The following is a 23,272-nucleotide window of genomic DNA, read 5'->3' as shown; positions in this document are numbered from 1 at the left end:
ATCTGATGGCTAGAGGCAAGCACAGGAACCCAAGCAACAGAAACCAAGACTACATGGCATCATCGGAGCCCAATTCTCCCATCAAAACAAACATGGAATATGCAAACACACCAGAAAAGCAAGACCTAGTTTGAAAATCATATTTGATCATGATGCTGGAGGACTTCAAGAAAGACGTGAAGAACTCCCTTAGAGAAACACAGGAAAACATTAATAAACAAGTAGAAGCCTACAGAGAGGAATCGCAAAAATCGCTGAAAGAATTCCAGGAAAACACAATCAAACAGTTGAAGGAATTAAAAATGGAAATAGAAGCAATCAAGAAAGAACACATGGAAACAACCCTGGATATAGAAAACCAAAAGAAGAGACAAGGAGCTGTAGATACGAGCTTCACCAACAGAATACAAGAGATGGAAGAGAGAATCTCAGGAGCAGAAGATTCCATAGAAATCATTGACTCAACTGTCAAAGATAATGTAAAGCAGAAAAAGCTACTGGTCCAAGACATACAGGAAATCCAGGACTCAATGAGAAGATCAAACCTAAGGATAATAGGTATAGAAGAGAGTGAAGACTCCCAGCTCAAAGGACCAGTAAATATCTTCAACAAAATCATAGAAGAAAACTTCCCTAACCTAAAAAAAGAGATACCCATAGGCATACAAGAAGCCTACAGAACTCTAAATAGATTGGACCAGAAAAGAAACACATCCGTCACATAATAGTCAAAACACCAAACGCACAAAATAAAGAAAGAATATTAAAAGCAGTAAGGGAAAAAGTTCAAGTAACATATAAAGGCAGACCTATCTGAATCACACCAGACTTTTCGCCAGAAACTATGAAGGCCAGAAGATCCTGGACTAATGTCATACAGACCCTAAGAGAACACAAATGCCAGCCCAGGTTACTGTATCCTGCAAAACTCTCAATTAACATAGATGGAGAAACCAAGATATTCCATGACAAAACCAAATTTACACAATATCTTTCTACAAATCCAGCACTACAAAGGATAATAAATTGTAAAGCCCAACATAAGGAGGCAAGCTATACCCTAGAAGAAGCAAGAAACTAATCATCTTGGCAACAAAACAAAGAGAAGAAAAGCACACAAATATGAATATAACAGGAAGCAATAATCACTGTTCCTTAATATCTCTCAACATCAATGGCCTCAACTCCCCACTAAAAAGACATAGATTAACCAACTGGATATGCACCGAGGACCCTGCATTCTGCTGCCTACAGGAAACACACCTCAGAGACAAAGACAGACATTACCTCAGAGTGAAAGGCTGGAAAACAATTTTCCAAGCAAATGGTCAGAAGAAGCAAGCTGGAGTAGCCATTCTAATATCAAATAAAATCAATTTTCAACTAAAAGTCATCAAAAAAGATAAGGAAGGACACTTCATATTCATCAAAGGAAAATCCACCAAGATGAACTCTCAATCCTAAATATCTATGCCCCAAATACAAGGGCACCTACATATGCAAAAGAAACCTTACTAAAGCTCAAAACACACATTGCACCTCACACAATAATAGTGGGAGATTTCAACACCCCACTCTCATCAATGGACAGATCATGGAAACAGAAATTAAACAGAGATGTAGACAGACTAAGAGAAGTCATGAGTCAAATGGACTTAACGGATATTTATAGAACATTCTATCCTAAAGCAAAAGGATATACCTTCTTCTCAGCTCCTCATGGTACTTTCTCCAAAATTGACCATATAATTGGTCAAAAAACGGGCCTCAACAGGTACAGAAAGATAGAAATAATCCCATGCGTGCTATCGGACCACCACGGCCTAAAACTGGTCTTCAATAACAATAAGGGAAGAATGCCCATATATACGTGGAAATTGAACAATGTTCTACTCAATGATAACCTGGTCAAGGAAGAAATAAAGAAAGAAATTAAAGACTTTTTAGAATTTAATGAAAATGAAGGTACAACATACTCAAACTTATGGGAAACAATGAAAGCTGTGCTAAGAGGAAAACTCATAGCGCTGAGTGCCTGCAGAAAGAAACAGGAAAGAGCATATGTCAGCAGCTTGACAGCACACCTAAAAGCTCTAGAACAAAAAGAAGCAAATACACCCAGGAGGAGTAGAAGGCAGGAAATAATCAAACTCAGAGCTGAAATCAACCAAGTAGAAACAAAAAGGACCATAGAAAGAATCAACAGAACCAAAAGTTGGTTCTTTGAGAAAATCAACAAGATAGATAAGCCCTTAGCCAGACTAACGAGAGGACACAGAGAGTGTGTCCAAATTAACAAAATCAGAAATGAAAAGGGAGACATAACTACAGCTTCAGAGGAAATTCAAAAAATCATCAGATCTTACTATAAAAGCCTATATTCAACAAAATTTGAAAATCTACACAAAATGGACAATTTCCTAGACAGATAACAGGTATCGAAGCTAATTCAGGAACAGATAAACCAGTTAAACAACCCCATAACTCCTAAGGAAATAGAAGCAGTCATTAAAGGTCTCCCAACCAAAAAGAGCCCAGGTCCAGACGGGTTTAGTGCAGAATTCTATCAGACCTTCATAGAAGACCTCATACCAATATTATCCAAACTATTCCACAAAATTGAAACAGATGGAGCAATAACGAATTCCTTCTATGAAGCCACAATTACTCTTATACCTAAACCACACAAAGACCCAACAAAGAAAGAGAACTTCAGACCAATTTCCTTTATGAATATCGACGCAAAAATACTCAATAAAATTCTGGCAAACCGAATCCAAGAGCACATCAAAACAATCATCCACGATGATCAAGCAGGCTTCATCCCAGGCATGCAGGAATGGTTCAATATACAGAAAACCATCAACGTGATCCATTATATAAACAAACTGAAAGAACAAAACCACATGATCATTTCATTAGATGCTGAGAAAGCATTTGACAAAATTCAACACCCCTTCATGATAAAAGTCCTGGAAAGAATAGGAATTCAAGGCCCACACCTAAACATAGTAAAAGCCATATACAGCAAACCAGTTGCTAACATTAAACTAAATGGAGAGAAACTTGAAGCAATCCCACTAAAATCAGGGACTAGACAAGGCTGCCCACTCTCTCCCTACTTATTCAATATAGTTCTTGAACTTCTAGCCAGAGCAATCAGACAACAAAAGGAGATCAAGGGGATACTGATGGGAAAAGAAGAAGTCAAAATATCACTATTTGCAGATGATATGATAGTATATTTAAGTGATCCCAAAAGTTCCACCAGAGAACTACTAAAGCTGATAAACACCTTCAGCAAAGTGGCTGGGTAGAAAATTAACTCAAATAAATCAGTAGCCTTCCTCTACACAAAAGAGAAACAAGCCGAGAAAGAAATTAGGGAAAAGACACCCTTCATAATAGACCCAAATAATATAAAGTACCTCGGTGTGACTTTAACCAAGCAAGTAAAAGATCTGTACAATAAGAACTTCAAGACACTGAAGAAAGAAATTGAAGAAGACCTCAGAAGATGGAAAGATCTCCCATGCTCATGGATTGGCAGGATTAATATAGTAAAAATGGCCATTTTACCAAAAGCTATCTACAGATTCAATGCAATCCCCATCAAAATACCAATCCAATTCTTCAAAGAGTTAGACAGAACAACTTGCAAATTCATCTGGAATAACAAAAAACACAGGATAGCTAAAAGTATCCTCAACAATAAAAGGACTTCAGGGGGAATTACTATCCCTGAACTCAAGCAGTATTACAGAGCAATAGTGATAAGAACTGCATGGTATTGGTATAGAGACAGACAGATAGACCAATGGAATAGAATTGAAGACCCAGAAATGAACCCACACACCTATGGTCACTTGATTTTTGACAAAGGAGCCAAAACCATCCAATGGAAAAAAGATAGCATTTTCAGCAAATGGTGCTGGTTCAACTGGAGGTCAACATGTAGAAGAATCCAGATCGATCCATGCTCATCACCCTGTACAAAGCTTAAGTCCAAGTGGATCAAGGACCTCCACATCAAACCAGACACACTCAAACTAATAGAAGAAAAACTAGGGAAGCATCTGGAACACATGGGCACTGGAAAAAATTTCCTGAACAAAACACCAATGGCTTATGCTCTAAGATCAAGAATCAACAAATGGGATCTCATAAAACTGCAAAGCTTCTGTAAGGCAAAGGACACTGTGGTTAGGACAAATCGGCAACAAACAGATTGGGTAAAGATCTTTACCAATCCTACAACAGATAGAGGCCTTATATCCAAAATATACAAAGAACTCAAGAAGTTAGACCGCAGGGTGACAAATAACCCTATTAAAAAATGGGGTTCAGAGCTAAACAAAGAATTCACAGCTGAGGAATGCCGAATAGCTGAGAAACACCTAAAGAAATGTTCAACATCTTTAGTAATAAGGGAAATGCAAATCAAAACAACCCTGAGATTTCACCTCACACCAGTGAGAATGGCTAAGATCAAAAACTCAGGTGACAGCAGATGCTGGCAAGGATGCAGAGAAAAAGGAACACTCCTCCATTGTTGGTGGGATTGCAGACTGGTACAACCATTCTGGAAATCAGTCTGGAGGTTCCTCAGAAAATTGGACATTGAACTACCTGAGGATCCAGCTATACCTCTCTTGGGCATATACCCAAAAGATGCCCCAACATATAAAAAAGACACGTGCTCCACTATGTTCATAGCAGCCTTATTTATAATAGCCAGAAGCTGGAAAGAACCCAGATGCCCTTCAACAGAGGAATGGATACAGAAAATGTGGTACATCTACACAATGGAATATTACTCAGCAATCAAAAACAACGAGTTTATGAAATTCGTAGGCAAATGGTTGGACCTGGAAAATATCATCCTGAGTGAGGTAACCCAATCACAGAAAAACACACATGGTATGCACTCATTGATAAGTGGCTATTAGCCCAAATGCTTGAATTACCCTAGATGCCTACAACAAATGAAACTCAAGACGGATGATCAAAATGTGAATGCTTCACTCCTTCTTAAAAGGGGAACAAGAATACCCTTGGCAGGGAATAGAGAGGCAAAGATCAAAACAGAGACTGAAGGAACACCTTCAGAGCCTGCCCCACATGTGGCCCATACATATACAGCCACCCAATTAGACAAGATGGATGAAGCAAAGAAGTGCAGACTGACAGGAGCCGGATGTAGATCGCTCCTGAGAGACACAGCCAGAATACAGCAAATACAGAGGCGAATGCCAGCAGCAAACCACTGAACTGAGAATAGGACCCCCGTTGAAGGAATCAGAGAAAGAACTGGAAGAGCTTGAAGGGGCTCGAGACCCCATATGTACAACAATGCCAAGCAACCAGAGCTTCCAGGGACTAAGCCACTACCTAAAGACTATACATGGACTCACTCTGGACTCTGACCTCATAGGTAGCAATGAATATCCTAGTAAGAGCACCAGTGGAAGGGGAAGCCCTGGGTCCTGCTAAGACTGAACCCCCAGTGAACTTGACTGTTGGGGGGAGGGCGGCAATGGGGGGAGGGTTGGGAGGGGAACACCCATAAGGAAGGGGAGGGGAGAGGGGGATGTTTGCCCGAAAACCGGGAAAGGGAATAACACTCGAAATGTATATAAGAAATACTCAAGTTAATATAAAAAAAGAAGACAATATGTAATAAAAGCCATCTAGACATATAAAAAAAGGACAAATATTTACAAAATATGAGATCCATGATGGGTCATAAAAATAAAATACCAAGATCTTGCCAGCATTTACAGAATTATCAATTGGATATAGAAAGGGATGCTGTAATGGTTTGCCCATGGAGGGACACTATTTGGAGGTGTGGCCCTGTTAGAGTAGGTATGTCACTGTGGGTGTGGGCTTTAATGCTCTCATCCTAGCTGCCTCCAAGACAGTCTTCTACTAGCAGCCTTCAGATAAAGATGTAGAACTCTCATGTCCTCCTGCACCATGCCTGTCTGGAATTGCCAAGTTTCTGTCATGGTGATAATGGACTAAATCTCTGAACCTGTAAGCCAGCCCCAGTTAAATGCTGTCCTTATAAGATTACCTTGTTAACAGAAGATGTTTTTATGGCATCAATGGAATGAGAGGCCCTTAGTCCTGTGACGGTTTAAAGCCCCAGCATAGGTGAGTGGTAGATCAGTGAGGCAGGACTGGGTGGGTGGTAGAGTACCCTTATCAAAGCAGGGTGAAGAGGGGATGAGATAGGGGTTTGTGAGAAGGAATCAGAAAATGGAATAACATTTGAAATGAGATAAAAAATAACCAATAAGAAATTAAAAACAGAAAAAAAGACAGCATTTTCAACAAATGGTGCTCATTCAACTAGAGGTCAGCATGTAGAAAAATGCAAATTGACCCATTCTTATCTCCTTGTACAAAGCTCAAGTCCAAGTGGATCAAAGACCTCCACACAAAACCAGATACACTGAAACTAATAGAAGAGAAAGTGGGGAAGAGCCTTGAACACATAGGCACAGGGGGAAATTTCCTGAACAGAACACCAAGGACTTACGCTCTAAGATCAAGAATCAATAAATGGGAACTCATAAAATGGCAACGCTTCTGTAAGGCAAAGGGCACTGTCATTAGGACAAAACAGCAACCAACAGAATGGGAAAATGTCTTTACCAATCCTACATCTAATAGAGGGCTAATATTCAATATATACGAAGAACTCAAGAAGTTAGACTCCAGAGAATCAAATAATCCTATTTTTAAAAGTGGGATACAGAGCTAAACAAAGAATTCTCACCTGACAAATATTGAATGGCTGAGAAGCATCTAAAGAAACATTCAATATCCTTAGTCATTGGGGAAATGCAAATCAAAACAACCCTAAGATTCCACATCATACCAGTCAGAATGGTTAAGATCAAAAACTCAGGTGACAGCAGATATTGGCGAGGATGTGGAGAAATAGGAACAATCTTCCATTGTTGATGGGATTGAAGACTGGTACAACCACTTTGGAAATCAGTCTGGATGTTCCTCAAAAAATTAACATAGTTCTATATGAAGGACCCAGATATACCACTCCTAGACATACATCCAAAAGATACTCCAACATATAACAAGGACACATGTTGCACTATGGTCATAGCAGCTTTATTTATAACGGCCAGAACCTGGAAAGAACCAAGATGCCCTTCAGTAAAGGAATGGATACAGAAAATTCAGTACATTTACACAATGGAGTACCACTTAGCTAATAAAAACAATGACTACATGAAATTCTTAGGCAAATGGATGAAACTAGAAAATATTATCCTGTGTGAGGTAACCCAGTCACAAAATAATACACATGGTATACACTCACTGATAAGTAGATATTAGCCCAAAAGCTTGGAATACCTGAGAAAAACTTCACAGATCATATGAAGCCCAAGAAGAGGGAAGACCAAACTGTGGATGCTTCATTCTTTCTTAGAAGGAAGAACAAAATACTCAAGGGAGGATATACATGGACAAAGAATGGAGCAGGAACTGAAGAAAAGGTCTTCCAGAGACTGCCCTACCAGGGGATCCATCCCACTTTCAGCCACCAAAGCCAGTCACTATTGCTGATGCCAAGAAGCACTTGTTGACAGGGGCAAGATGTGGGTGTCTCCTGAGAGGCTCTACCAGAGCCGTACTGATACAGATGAGGATGGTTACAGCTAACCATTGGACTGAACAGGGGGACCCCAATGGGGTATTTAGAGAAGAGACTGAAGGAGCTGAAGGGGTTTGCAACCCCATAGGAAGAACATCAATATCAACTAACCAGACTTCACCAGAGTTCTTAGGGACTAAACCACCAACCAATGAGTACACATCGAGGGACCCATGACTCCAGCCATATATGTAGTAGAGAATGGCATTGTCCAGCATCATTAGGAGGAAATGTCTTGATCCTTTGAAGACTCCTTTCCCCCAATGTATGGTGATGCCAGTACATTGAGGTTGGAGTGGGTGGGTGGGAGTGGGAGCAACCACATAAAAGCAGGAGGAGAGGGCATGGGAGAGGGGGAAAAGGCATAACATTTGAAACGTAAATACATAAATATCCAAGAAAATAGATTTTAAAAAATAGAAGAGAGAGTGGGGAAGAGCTTCGAACACATGGACACAGGGGAAATTTTCCTGAACAGAAAAGCTATGGCTTATGCTCTAAGATCAAGAATCAACAAATTGGAATTCATAAAATTTCAAAGCTTCTGTAAGGCAAAGGACACTGTCAGTAAGACAAAAAGGCAGCCAACAGATTGGGAAAAGATCTTTACCAATCCTACATCTGATAGAAGGCTAATATCTAATATATACAAAGAACTTGAGAAGTAAGACTCCAGAGAATCAAATAATCCTATTAAAATATGGGGTACAGAGCTAAACAAAGAATTCTCAATTGAGGAACCAAATGGCTGGGAAGCACCTAAAGAAATGTTCAAAATCCTTAGTAATCAGGGAAATGCAAATCAGCCATGAGATTCCACCTCTCACCAGTCAGAACAGCTAAGATCAAAAACTCAGGTGGCAGCAGATGCTGGCAAGGATGTGGAGAAAGAGGAACACTCCTCCATTGTTGGTGGGATTGCAGACCGGTACAACCACTCTGGAAATCAGTCTGGAGGTTCCTCAGAAAACTGGACCTAGTACTACCAGAGGACCCAGCTATACCTCTCCTGGGCATAAACCCAAAAGATACTCCAACATATAACAAGGACACATGCTCCACTGTATTCATAGCAACCCTATTTATAATAGCCAGAAGCTGGAAAGAACCCAGATGTCCTTGAACTGAAGTATGGATACAGAAAATGTACATTTGCACAATGGCATACTACTCAGCTATTAAAAACAGTGACTACATAAAATTCTTAGGCAAATGGATGGAACTAGAAAATATCATACTGAATGGTAATCCATTCACAAAAGAACACACATGGTATGCACTCACTGATAAGTTGATACCAGCCCAAAATCTTGAAATACCCAAGATAAAATTCACAAACCACATAAAGCTTAAGAAGAAGGAAGAACTAAGTGTGGATATTTCAGTCCTTCTTAGAAAGGGGAAGGAAATACCCAAGGGAGGAAATACAGAGACAAAGGGTGGAGTAGGGGCTGGAGAAAAGGTCATCCAGAGACTGCCCCACCTGGGGATTCATTCCATATGCAACCACTAACCCAGTCACTATTGCTAATGCCAAGAAGTGCTTGCTGACAGGAACCTAATATGGATGTCTCCTGAGAGGCTCTCCCAGAGCCCTACTGATACAGATGAGGATGCTTGCAGCTAACCATTGGTCTGAGCACAGGGACCCCAGTGGAGGAATTAAAGAAAGGACTGTAAGAGCTAAAGGTGTTTGAAACTCCATAAGAAGAACAACAATATCAACAAACTAGACTGCACCCCACCCCCAGAGCTCACAGGTTCTAAACCACCAATAATGTGTATACATGGAGGAACCCATGGCCCAGTCATATATGTAGTAGAAGATGGCATTTTCTGGCATCAATTGGAGTAGAAGCCTTGGTCTTGTGAAGACTCATTTCCCCCCATGTAGGGGAATGCCAGGGCGTTGAGGTGGGAGTGGATGGGTGGGGGTGGTAGCATCTTCATAGAAGCAGGTAGAAGGGAGGAAAGGAATGGGAGAGGGAGTAAAGGGAATAACATTTGAATTGTAAATACATAAAATATCCAATAAAAAAAGGAAAAAAGAAGGAGGGACAAAATACTCAAGGGAGGAAATATAGGGACAAAGAGTAGAGCAGAGACTTAAGGAAAGGTCATCCTGAGACTGTCCCATCTAAGGATCCATCCCATATAGAGTCACCAAACCCAGACACTACCAAGAAGTGCTTGCTGGCAGGAGCCTGGGCTGTCTCCTGATTGGTTCTGCCAGAGCCTGACAAATACAGAGGCAGATGCTCACAGCCAACCACTGGACTGAGCATGTGGTCCCCAAAGAAAGAGTTAGACAAAGGACTGAAAGAGCTGAAGGGGTATGAACAAACCAGACACCCTAGAGCTCCCAGGGACTAAATCACCAACAAAAGAGTACACATGCAGGGACCCATGGCTCCAGCTGCATATGTAGCAGAGGAAGCCCTTGTCGGGCATCAATGGGAGGAGAGTCCCTTGGTCCTGTGAAGGCTGAATGCCCAGTGTAAGGGAATGCCAGGGCAGGGATATGGGAGGGAGTTGGTAGGTGGTTACGGAGCACCCTCATAGAAGCAGGGGGAGGGGAATGGGATAGTGGGGTTCTGGAGGAAAACCAAGAAAGGGGATAACATTTGAAATGTAAATAAAGAAAATATCCAATAAAAAGAATGAAAAAAAAAAATAGTTTGACCTGTAGGTAGGGGTATGGAGCATTGAGACGGAAGGACTCAGTTCTTCATGGGCAACACTATCCCTGGGCTGGTAGTCCTACACTATATAAGGAAGCAGGCTGAGTAAGGCAAGAGGAGAATGCCAGAAAGCAGCATTCCCTCATGGTCCCTACTTTAGTTCCTGCCTTGCTGAACCGTGACATGAAAGTGTAGGCTAAAAGAATGCCTTTCTTGCCCAAGCTGCTTTTGTAATATTGTTTATTACAGCAACAGAGAGAAAACTAGGACACTGTCAGGGGACACTATGAAAAGACTCTGGAGAGGGAACTAGATAGTGATGAGCAAAGGAACATGGGCAGATTGTTCGGCTGGATAGGGGCACAGCCCAAGGGTCACAAACCTGGTTGTCAGTCTTGTCTATACCGGTGAGGAAGAGAATCTTGGCCAAGAAGAGACACACACAAAGGTGCAGGTGCAGGTAGGTGTTGTGGTTCTGAACTGCACGAAACAACAGGAAGGTGGCTATGGCCAAGGCGAGACATACCAGAGAGATGACTGTACCCACATAGCTGATGATATACAAGGAAAATTCCATCTATCAGGAAGGAGAACAATTGTTAACCTCACAATGGAACTAAAATCCCCCCCAGCACCAGAAAAAAAAAGGTAACACCTTACCCAGACCTCCTGAAAGTCTCAAGACTTCTATCCCCTAGTCTCAGAATAATCTGAATGTTATTCAAGACATTCTGAGCAATATGCTAGCATCCCTGAGTACTCACACACAACCTCCAGTATTTTCTTGGCCTTCCTACAGAGGACATCTACAAACTACGTTTCCCAGAATCCCTTGTCAGAGAGTGGGTACTATACCCTTTTGGGTGTAGTATAGATTCTTTCTGAAATATATATACAGTCATCTGGGAAGGCAGAAAAAAGTAAACTACCAGTCACCTATAGGTCAGATGAGTTGTGGCCAAACTTCCCCTTGCCCAAGAATAGAACACAAATGACACCAGCAAATCTGGGCCTTTTAAAGTGAGCTGTGAGAGAAGGATGACCCTGAAGCCCCTCCATCTCTTTCTAAAGGTTTTGTGAGTGCACGATTGCCTCTGTTAAATCCCTCATTCCTCTAAATATCTGAAGTGATGTCTGCCTCTGGAGCTGAGCACTAACGGAGTTGCTGATATCTGAGACATTTCCATTTAAATCGAAGTAACAGTCCTTTCCCTGTACTTTTCATTAATGGATAGTTTAAAATTCATGGTGCCTTCTCTGTGTTAAAAATGCCAACCAGTAGATCACATGGTCCTCTACGTAACACTGTCATAGACTGTTTTAAAAAAACTGCCCACAATTTTGTCATCTCCCAGTCATATGAATTATGATGGGACATAAATGTCTATTTGCTAATCAGTAAAATAGGACTGTGCATATCTGTATGTCCACACATATGTGTGTGCAGGTACACTTGTGTACACATGCATGTAAAGAACAGAGGACAACTTCATGGGCCACAATAAGGAATATTAGCCATGAGATCTCTCATTGTCCTGGAGCTCACCAGTGAATTCCCAGATCTACTTGTCTCTGCCTCCCCAACTGGAGAGATTTTAAGCCTTTGTCACCATCCAATGGCTTTTGACATGAGTGCTAGAGAATAAACTCTATGTCACATGGCAAGCACTTTACAGAGTCAGCCATATCCCCAGCCCATAGCTGCTTTATATAGTCATTTCTGTAAGATTACAGTAAATGCATATGCGTACTTATAACTGTGTCCTGTAGTATTAACTATGTGTTAGTTTTTTATTCTTGCTTCTTTAACATGAGAAAGTTAGACTCCACTCAAAGGGGTAGAGTGGCTTATCCAAGAAAAAGTGACCCACACAGAACCTGAAAGGTTCTTTCCCTGTTGTCCCAGTGCAAGTACCAAGCTATACATTCGTCTATAAGATGCTTGGTACTTCCGTAGTAGGGACTGCCCTTGTCCCTATTGCATTAGCCAAGGACACTTTCCACACCCATTAAGGAACATTTACTCTTGATTAAGTCAATACACTCATCTGCGCTTGCTTCATGGACCCTGTTTTGGATATATCTCAATGGAGACTCTACACTATACCTTTGACCTAATCGCAAGGGATTCTAGGAATTATAATTTGTAGATGTTCTCTGCAGTAATGGAGTGTAGAGCATCCTTTGAGGGTGGGGATGAATACTGAGTGATGTTAGTGTATTATCTACCTTTACTGGCATATAGGAATTCCTACAACTCAATTTCTGGCTGATGTCTACAGTTTAATAGTAAGGGGCCAGGCTATCTCAAGGTCCAGGTCCTACCTCCATGAGTCACAAACTACATGATGAGATATGTTACTGAGCATCAGTCTTCTGTCCCATGAAATTTGAAACTGACAAATAAACAATTAGCTTCAAGCAACAAGTCCTAGATCATTAAATTCCTCATTAGTGGAGGAAATCATTAAATTTCTCATTAAACGATACCTGTGAAATATATTGGGTATGTTTGATTATAGTCTGTGACAGTTCATTTTGTTGGTCAACTTAGTTAAATCAGAAATCTACTAAGAGATCAGCTATCAGGCACACCCTTGAGAAATGTTATTGATCAGGTTATTTGAAGTGGGAAGACCCAGCCTATATTTGAGTAGCAGCCTAGACCAAAAAAAAAAAAAAAAAAAAAGGCAGAAGGGAAAATCTTTGCTTTTTTGCCTCGTTGCCTTCACATCTTGCTGGCAAGTTCAACTGTTCTAATATTGTAGCTCCTTGGCTGATTCCAGATCCAGATTCTTCGGGTTTCCAATGTGGACTGTTGGTGACAGAGTGAGGCTGCTGAGATATCCAGCTCCTGATACTGATGTTTACTGGGTTCTCGGCCACTCTAATGTGAAGGCAGCCATTGTTGGAATGTGCACATCATATTACACAAGCCAACCTCAAAAAATTCCTCTAACAAGCGTTCATTCTTTTGTTTCTCTTCCTCTTAGAAAATCTGAATAATGCAGGGTTATTATGTCTGATTTTGAACTTCAGTGTCATAGCTTTCTAACCCCATAATGAATTTATTAACCATGGAGGTGTGACCCACATTCCTCTCCCTTTATGGCTACCTCTGTAATACCCAAGACCATGGGGAGACACAAAAGATGTTCTGTCAATCAGCTCCACTAGGTTTCAGGAAAGATGCTCAGGGACACAAGAATGATTTACTAATACTCACTGTAAGCTCCCCAGAAGCCATGATGATGGCCAAATTTGTCATCCGGTTACAGCTGCAGACTGTGTGTGTCTCAGATGCTTCCACAGTCTCACAGCCCGAGGGTGTCCATCTCCCATCCTCCACATCAGTGTTCCAGGAGACACATATAGACCTCTCAGACTTCTGCTTTGGCTGAAAGATCAAAAGCCCCAGTATCCTAAGAACTCCACACTGGAATGGGTTCAATGTGACCAGACTTGAGATCCATCCGGGACTAGAGACTCAGGAAATGGAAAAACTGACTGTATTTCAGCCTGTAGTGGTGCTTGATCTGGTGTTAAACTACTGTTATTACTTCAAGAAATCTTTCAGAACTGGGAAGATAGCTCAGCAGACAAAAGTCCATGCTGTATGTGTATGAAGAACTGTTCAACTCCCCAGCACACACATTTTAAAAGCTGCAGGTGCCATCATAGGCCTGGTATCATAGCCTTGGAAGGTAGAAAGAGAAGAGTTTATGTGACCTGCTAACCAGACAGCCTGGCTGAATCAACAAGCTCTTGGTTCTGCAATAGAGTTGGTCTCAAAAACTGAGGAGGCAAGGTATATTGCTCTGTGGTTAGTAGCATTTGCTACTCTTCTGGAAGAGCTGAGTTTGGTCCCCAGTATCCATATTAGGTGGCTCACAACCACTTGTAACTCCAGCTTCATCAGATCTGATGTTTCTGGACTCCATGTGCACATGCACTTGAATGCACATACCCACAGGCAAGAATACACATAATTATAAATAATAAAAATAAGTCTTTAAAAAATAAAATGAGAGCAATAAAACCATCTAACATTAATCTTTAGATACCACATACACACTGGCACAAATGCATACATTCAAGCATAAACACTTGTTGCATTATAGGCTGTAGTGGGTCACTACTGAGGAAACTTAGAAAAGGACACACAGCATCTCTCTTAGTAAAGGAAAAATGTTAATGCATTTCTTGCACCCAAATTTGTGATCATTTGAAACGAAAACAATCATTTCTTAAATAGGCAAGAGCAATCTGGGTAACAAGACTCCTCCATATACAGTCAGAGGTCTCAAAAGACACTGTACAAACCTGGATGTGCTGGAGGGTATAGACGATAGGCTTGGAGAAGTCCTCCTTCCTCTCCCCGGTTACAGTGCCACCAACAACATGGGAATTCATCCTCAGTTTCCAGGAGGCCTGACCATCTTCAAAGAAGCGTTCATCTAAAACTGAGTCCATGTGTGCAAAGGAGACAAAAGCCACTCCTGGGGTCCCTGTGTGTTCCCAAAATAAAAATAAAAAGGGGGAAATTGTTCCATAGATATTATAGATAGCACATGTACACACAGGAAATATGGAATCACAAAGCAACATATGCATACACATGCAGCACATTTGACATGTACACAGACTCTCCCCAGTTTACTCTAAGGACTTAAATAACCAAGAATTTCCATATCAGCTGAGGCAGGGTTGGAAGACCAGGGAAAGAGGAGACATAGGAAAGAAAAGAAATCCCACCCAATCTCCAGGCTGTTGTTCCTGCTCACTGAGAATCAGAAAACCTGGCCTAATGCACCAAACACCAGCTCCTGGCAGTAATGACAAGGGTAGCTAATGGCCTGTGGAGCAACATGCCTAAGTTTTATTGTGACTACTGTGATATTTATCTTACCTATGGTTCTCCGTCTATGAGGAAGACATACTGCAGTGGTCCAAAACACAAGAGAATGTGAAAGGCTGTTACCAGAAGTGAATGGAAGAGCGGGCCCAGAGCCTGACTGACAAAACAATGGCTGCATTTCAACAAGAAAAGATAACTCCAGCTCCATTCTCTCCTCCTCTACCTTTGTGGACCTTGATTCTACCTCCACCCAGTCTCTCGGGTCCTCCTCAGCCTGGCATGATGGCTGCACCCCATATGGAATGCCCTCCCGTGATGCCAATGATAGACCCTCCTCCTCCTGGGATAATGTCTGTGGGACCAGCTCCTGGGATGAGACCACCCCTGGGAGCCCACATGCCCATGATGCCCGGGCCTCCAATAATGAGACTTCCTGCCCGCCCTATGATGATGCCCACATGGCCTCGCATGGCTCAGCCAAACAGAGAAGAGCAGAAAGGCTCTTTATCATTTGTATTTCTTGTTCTGTTTCACCAGGAAATCTTGGTGCTGAGCCTGGGTGTTTACTAGATGCATGGCAAGGAACTTCCCTTCCTAACAGAGAAAATTCTTTTGGAGGGAGAAGTGATACAGTTTTTTTACATATATTGTGAAATGTGAAAATAAACTGTCAAAAAATACACAAAGAGACATGTTTGCTGGAGCCACCTCAAAGAGGGCACTAGAAATACCAACAGAGCTCAGTAACTTAAGGACAGAAAGTTATACCTTTACCCATCTACACTCTTCACTCCTCCCTGATATAAACAGTACAGCTTGTGAAGCCACCATATGATTTTACATACAAGGGGAGTCGTTTCTGAAAAGTGAGGAAGCAGACCTCATGATTTTTCTCAAATTTTAAAATGAGCTTAAACTTCAGCTCAGCATCATCTGTAAATCTCATGTTAGGGATGGGAGCTTAGGAGAGAGTTAGCCTGGTATGTATAGGGCTCATGCTTGACACCTAGTATCATACACCATAAATTGTATGCAAATGACACCGATAAGCAACGTAACTTAGGAGCCACAGAATCACACACACAGCCATTGTAAAGACACCTGGCACTGGAAATATGGCTCATCAGGGAAAAGTGTTTGTCACCAACCCAGAAGACCTGAGTTTCCGTACAGTCCCCACACAGAAAAGGGAACCAAACTGACTCCTAAAAGTTGTTATGTAACTGCCATTTGTGTACCTACCTTGGTATGTGTGTGTGCATACATGCACATGCAAATGCATGTTCATACACATACACACATGCACACACACATAAAAACAGATAGATAGCTAGATAGCTAGATAGATGATTGATAGATATAGATAGATAGATAGATATAGATAGATAGATAGATAGATAGATGATAGATAGATAGATAGATAGATAGATAGATAGATAGATAGATGATAGATAGATAGATAGATGTAAAGACACCTAAAATTTCTCTCTCACTCTCTCTCTCACACACCCACTTAATCTACTTTCTGTTGTGTTAATAAACTCCCTAGTATTTAAAATTTGTCAGAGCAGGAATTCAAGCCACTAGTCACATCACATCTACAGTCAAGAGCAAAAAGAGAGTCTGTATTTTTGCTTCTTTGCTCTCTGCACTACTGAGCTTGCTTCCTCTATTCACATAGTCCAGAGAATGGTGCCACCCAGGGCCAAATCTTCCCACATTAACTAATGTAAGACAGATATCCACAGACACATCCACAGGCCATCCTTATCTAGTAAGTCCTTCACTAACACTCTTTCCAAATTATTCTAGGTTGTGTCGACTTGGTATTTAAAAACTAACCAGCACAGAGCTTACTCAGAAAAGGAAAGAAAGGGAGGAGAGGAGGAGAAAGGGAAAGGAATAAAGGACAGGATGGAAGGAGCGAGAGATTCTAACCCACAGAGTCCATCTTGCCTGTACATAGAGCCATTTGCTGGAACCTGGACATTTTACCCCAGACCATATCGCTGAAGAAAACTGATTCTCCCTCCCCAGCACCCATCAGCTGCCAACAGCCCCTCAGCTTGGAGGAAGAAGCAGATGTGAGTTCAAGGCCAGCCTGGTAAATATGGGTAGTTCTAAGAGAGCCAGAACTACAAGAAGAAACTTGAATCCAGCCTTGATTTAAAAAACACACACACAAAAGCCACAACTGCCAAGTCCACAAACCACTCTCTCTAGCTGTGAAAAAATACAGCCTAGAGCTGAACACAGGAAGGGAGAGTCACAGAATGATAAGCTCAAAAAATCAAATTTTAGAACTCAGTAAAAAGCCTTACAATAGAATGGACCGGGTGGGTGGATCATCAGAACCCAAGACAGTCACACATAGCTGGTGGCTACACCCTACTGGTGACAGGCCATGCTCCAGTATCTTGATCTTAACGTTCACTTTTAATATTCAGCATCCCCAGCAGGTAGAAACTCTCTCTCATCAGCCCTCTACCACCCACAACTGCCTTGCAATGATCAGCAAGCCCAGTAGGCTTACTATCAAGGTGGCTCTGTACCTGTAGATTCTGATTCTTTGATTATGAAACAGCCAACATCCATCTTGTCCCCTCTGGCTTTCAAGTTAATGGACACATTCTCCTCATTGCATTCTTCATTGATGACTTTGCTTTCAATTTCTGAAAGTAAAGGGGGTTGCTTTTGTTAAGACACACAGAAAGTATATGCATATTGAATTTGGTTTTAGTCTAAGAAATCAATAAGCTAAGTAACAAGGATGACTCAAGGGCAAATGAATCTCACTTCAAAGAAAAAATAAAATATGCATCATGAGTGGACAGGAGAAGGGGATTATGGGAGCAGGAGGGATGACGTGAGAGGAAGAGAGAACTGGGAGAGAAAAGTGGAAAGGGGAGGTTATATCTTGGATGAGCTAGAAACCTAGTGCAATGAGAACTCACATAAAATCTATGAGGGAAAAACTCCCAGCAATGGGAGATAAGCCTGAATCAGCCATCACTAATAACCAGGAAGGACCTCTATTGCAGGGACCAGCCACAAAACCTTTGGCCTACAATTTGTCCTGCCTAGACAATATGCTGGGGTAAAAGTAACACAGAAATTGTGAGAGTGACCAACCACTGACTGTTCTAGGTTGTGACCAATGCCATGAAAGAGAGCCCACCCCTAACACTGCCTGGAGGGCCAGGAACCAGATGTTGAATAACCCAGAGACCTAGGAAAGAACCAAACACAACTGGCAAAGCAAGTCAATGAAATGATCCCTAATAATATTCTGTTGTACACATAGATTGGTACACAGATCAATTGCCATCAGAGAGGCTTCACCCAGAAACTGATGGAAATAGGTGCAGAGACCCACAGTCAAACTTTAGGCAGAGCTTAGGGAATCCTGAAGAAGAGGAGAAGGATTGTAGAAGTTTGAAGGGTCAAGGACACCACAATAAAACCCACAGAATTAACTAACCTGGGCTTATAAGGGCTCACAAAGACTGAACCACCAACATGTGACTGACCTAGACCCTCTGCACATACATTACAGCTGTGTAGCTTGAACTCCTGACAGTAGGAGCAGGGACTGGCTTGGACTCTGTTGTCTGTTTTTGGGACCCCTTCCTCCTACTGGGTTGCCTCAATAGGAGAGGAGGTACCTAGTCTTACTGCAACTTGATATGCTAAGGATGATTGGTGTCCTGAGAGGCTTCCCCTTGTCTGAAGAGAAAGGGAGGAAGAGTGGATGGGGAATGGAAAAGAGATAAAGGTGAGCTAAAGAAGCCTGGGAGGAGAGGAGGAAGGGGAAACTGTAGTCAAAATGTAAATAAGTAAATAAATAAATAAATAAATAAATAAATAAATAAATAAATAAATAAGATGCACAGGGACTAGTTCAATGGTTAAGAGTATTTGCTGCTCTTGCAGGAGACCCAAGTTCAGTTCCCAGCACCCATGTCAGGTGGGCCACAAAACACGTTAACTCCAGGGAATCCAATGCCCTCTTCTGGCCGCCACAGGCTCCTGCACTCAGGTTATATACTCACACAGAGACACACAGAAACACATAATTTTAAATAATAAAAACCATATCTTTAAAAGTAAAATATACAAATAAACAGTTGAAAATAAAAGAGATAATGGAAAAACAGTTAATCGTGGAGAAACACTTTATCCCTGAGAGATGACAGGGAGTGTTCCCTGGGGAGGACATCCACCATAGCTGTGCTTGGGTTTTTAAGTAAGTGGGCTTATTAAGTGTGAATCAGTCTGTCATAAAATAATAAAACAATAAGCAGAAACATAGAGGAGACCAGACTGGACACTTCCACCATCAACAGAAATGAACACTGGAGACCTGATGACAAAACATACAACTGGAATCCCAAACATCAGAGAGGACAACCATGGAAACAATCTTCTCCTTTCCAAGACTGTCCCTTGACCATTCCCACCACAAACGTCATTATATCACAGGTTAAACAGTAATTGAGTTACTAACTTGGAACGTGCCTGGGAATGCTTCACCTTCTAGCCCTATTTAAGAAATAATATTTTCACAGTAGGCATAACTGTTCCCAAGGTATAGTCTTCTACTCTCTGGCTGTTTCTTTTTAATTCTCCTTTCTCCTCACAGGGCTGGGGGACCAGCCCACCCCTAGACAAAGGGGTCCTGGAGGCACTCTAAAACAATCATGTTTGTGGCTGAAGTGAAGAGTCCCACCTCTGAGCTGGCACCTCAGTGATCTTACACAGGACAATTCACTAATATACAGACATTATCACAAAACAGTAAGAATCCTATCTGTAGATTCGGAAGTGAGATTTTCCATCTAGAACCATAGCTCACCAGGCAACGTGCTCACCTTGAAGCGTGGAGACCTGGTTTCCATTCCCAGAATACACATATATGACAAATTTAGGAATGGTGATACACAATTGCAATTCCACTTCTGGGCCTTATTGGACATCTTAAGCCACAGAGCATATTTCAGGGCATGGAGAGGCCCTGCTACAAAGAAACAAGTGAATGGCACCCGGGAGAAATTAAAGCCTAGCATGTCTTCTGGTCTCCATATGCATGCACATATATGCATTTATACCTCAATGTAAATGAATACAAAGATAGAATAGGAAAAGAGCGAGGAAGAAAGGAACAGGAGAGAGATAAGAGAGGGAGAAAGGAGAAAGGAGGAGAGAGACAGGACACGGAGAGAGGGAAAGGGAGAAAGAGAGATGGGCTTTCACATTTTAAGGGCACGCATCTGAAAGCAATAGAATTGAAGTCAATTTCTACAGCTTGAATATAGAATATCCCCTAAGAATCATTGTATTGAATGTTTGGTTACCCACTTGTGACACCAGTGATAAGTGGTAGAAATTTTAAGATGTGAATCTGGGACAAAGTTGGGTCATTGGTGGAACCTTTTGAGGGGCTATTGCTCTTGAACACATTCTCACTATCCTCTATAACCATGAGGCTAGATCCCTCTTCAATGCATGCTCCTAGTATAAGGTACTGTGTCTCCACAGACAGAAAGCAGTGGATCCCAAGCAACCATGGTTGAAACCTCTGAAAGTAAGTGTCATAATCAAACCTTTCCATTTGAAGAGTTTATTTGTCTCAAGAATTTGTTACAGTAACAAAATGCTGACTGACACACAGCGGTGCCAGAAGTCAATACTGTTGTCAAAGTGAGTCAAACACCATTCCTGCCCCCATGTTCTCTAGTGCTTACCCTGACATCTCACTTCAACAAAACCTTCAGCACCCTCTCACTCTTTCTCTGTGGCTGTTTCCTTTATAGAATTTTTATTTCACAACCAGGAAGAGGGATAATATTTGAAGTATAGATTTAAAAAATCCAATAAAAAATGAAAAAAAATAACTGTCATTTAAAATTCTACTTTAGTAATGCTGGCCTTGTCACTGTTCCTTATACTCATCAGCTACATTGGACAGCCCTCTTCTTGCTTGGTGTGGTGGCTTGTGTCTTAAATTGCAGCATGCAGGAGGCTGAAGCAGGAAGATCTCAATGAGTTTGAGGCCAGCCTGGTCTTCACAGTGAGTTTCAGGCAAACAGAGGCTACATTTTGAGATGAATAAAATACACTTCCTGCATGTATGTTGTTGCCATCCCTAAGATACAATCCTGTATTAGTCATGTGACAAATATCTGAGAGAAACAGCTTACAACAGGAAACATTGGCTTCAGAGGGCTCCATCCATCATGGCATCCATGAAGCAAAGGAAGAGAGGGAGAAAGTAGGCCTACATTGATGGAAGAAGTTGATTCTTCCGTCTCTTGTCTGACCCAGTGGGTTCTGTCATCTGCTATGCAGCCCCACCTTTGCTAAAAGGCAACCTTCCCCATCCATCACTGTCCACAAACCAAGATATCTCTGGAGATCCCCTGACAGATACATCAAGAAGTATGCTTCACCAGTCTCCCAGGTATCTTTCAACGCAATCACAATTTACCGCCACACTGCCCTGATAATAGTCCCTACTATTTAGATCATACTACATAAAATAACTTTGTTCTCCTTAATTTTCTTCATTTGTGGGATTTTTCCTGATAACATTATGTCTGTATCACATGCATCAGATTCCTAAATTCCCAAAGCTGATAAAATGCTGTATACATTCTTATGCCTTGGTCAGGCTTGGTCAGAGCAGCAATTAGAAAATATCTCTGGTGTTTGTGGGATTAATGGATACAAGAGCTATTAACTGGAGTGGGAATTACATACAAAGATCAATGGTGGCACCCAATATCCCGAAGTGCTCAGCATGTATGAGTCAGGAAAGGATCCATGCTGCAGTAACAAACTGCTCCAAGACTTTCTGCAGTAAAATAGCATGTATTTCTCAATTTTGTCTATTTTGTCTAGTTCTGGGCATGCTATTCTGTCTAGAAAAGTTTTGCAGAACCCCAAGAGCACCCTGCCTCCCTGTGGAAACCTTCAGGGGCCCCAAAACTAACCAGTTTAGAATGCTGTCCAACTACCCATCCTAGTCAGATCTGTCCACCATTCCAGTTGATCTGCTTGAGACAACCTACAGAGGTGAGTGGCACTTGGTCCACTGAACTCCATTGCCTAGCTGTGGGCTTACTCCTTGATCAAGAAGAAACATGACAGAGCCCAAGATTGTCCTGCCTCCCTGTGGAAGTCTTTGAGGTTCCCAAAACTAACCATCTTAGAACCCTGCCTTGACCAATCCCATTCTACTCGGATCCTCTCACTATCACAGTTAGTCCACTGTGGACAGCCTGCAGAGTCATATCTGTCTGCCATCCCAGCCAATTCACCTAAGACACATCCTGCAGCGTAGGAGCCACTGGCAATCCATTTTGGATTTGACTGGGATGCAGCCTACAGAATAGGGTCTGCCAAAGACACAGCCTGCAGAGTAGGGTCTGCCAATGACACAGACTGCAAATTCAGGTACACTGACCTCCACTGTCTGGTCCACAGCCCCCAAACCACCTTCCTGAGAAGTCCTAATGCCATCAGAATCATCCAGCCAATACCAGGGAAACCAGATGCCTGCAGCTAAGAAAACATAATCAAAAGACTAGGGCAATAAGACATCACCAAAGACCAGCTATCTTTCTATAACAAACTCTGGATATCCTAATGACACCAAAGCACAAAAAGAGGATATTAAATTCAGTCTTAAAAAATGAGAGAGCGGGGCTGGGGATTTAGCTCAGTGGTAGAGCGCTTACCTAGGAAGCACAAGGCCCTGGGTTCGGTCCCCAGCTCAGAAAAAAAAAAGAACCAAAAAAAAAAAATGAGAGAGCCCTTTACAGTATGTATGGAAAAATCCCTTAATACTATGCAAAAATATAGTAAACTATGGGGAGATATTAAAAAAGAAAGCAAATAAATTTAAAGAACTACAAGAAAATGCAATCAAACAGGTGAAGGATAAATAAAAGTGTCCAAGAACTGAAAAGGAAAATAGATACAATAAAGAAAACACAGGCTCCTAAATCCGTGGAGGAGAGAGTTGAACACCCAGAAGTGCAGATC

At 41.7% G+C, this 23,272-nt stretch overlaps 1 protein-coding gene and 1 pseudogene across 4 annotated transcripts in view; one reads left to right on the top strand and one right to left on the bottom strand.

Annotated features, from left to right (window-relative positions):
- Positions 1-23,272, bottom strand: part of Adgre1 (adhesion G protein-coupled receptor E1) — a 157,290-nt gene that overhangs the window by 27,986 nt on the left and 106,032 nt on the right. For 2 of the 4 annotated variants that reach the window (NM_001007557.2, XM_087565696.1), the window contains 4 exon segments: positions 10,751-10,945; positions 13,595-13,765; positions 14,692-14,876; positions 17,779-17,898. In NM_001007557.2, the coding sequence (NP_001007558.1) occupies positions 10,751-10,945; positions 13,595-13,765; positions 14,692-14,876; positions 17,779-17,898 (671 nt within the window). 4 annotated transcript variants of the gene reach the window in all.
- On the top strand, positions 15,344-15,796 carry LOC103690497 (U1 small nuclear ribonucleoprotein C pseudogene; annotated as a pseudogene).

This window comes from Rattus norvegicus, chromosome 9 (assembly GCF_021556685.1).
Source record: "Rattus norvegicus strain SHRSP/BbbUtx chromosome 9, alternate assembly SHRSP_T2T, whole genome shotgun sequence".
Classification (NCBI taxonomy): Eukaryota; Metazoa; Chordata; class Mammalia; order Rodentia; family Muridae; genus Rattus; species Rattus norvegicus.
The sequence above is the reverse complement of the archived record's forward strand: the minus strand, read 5'-3'. Positions and strand labels throughout refer to the sequence as shown.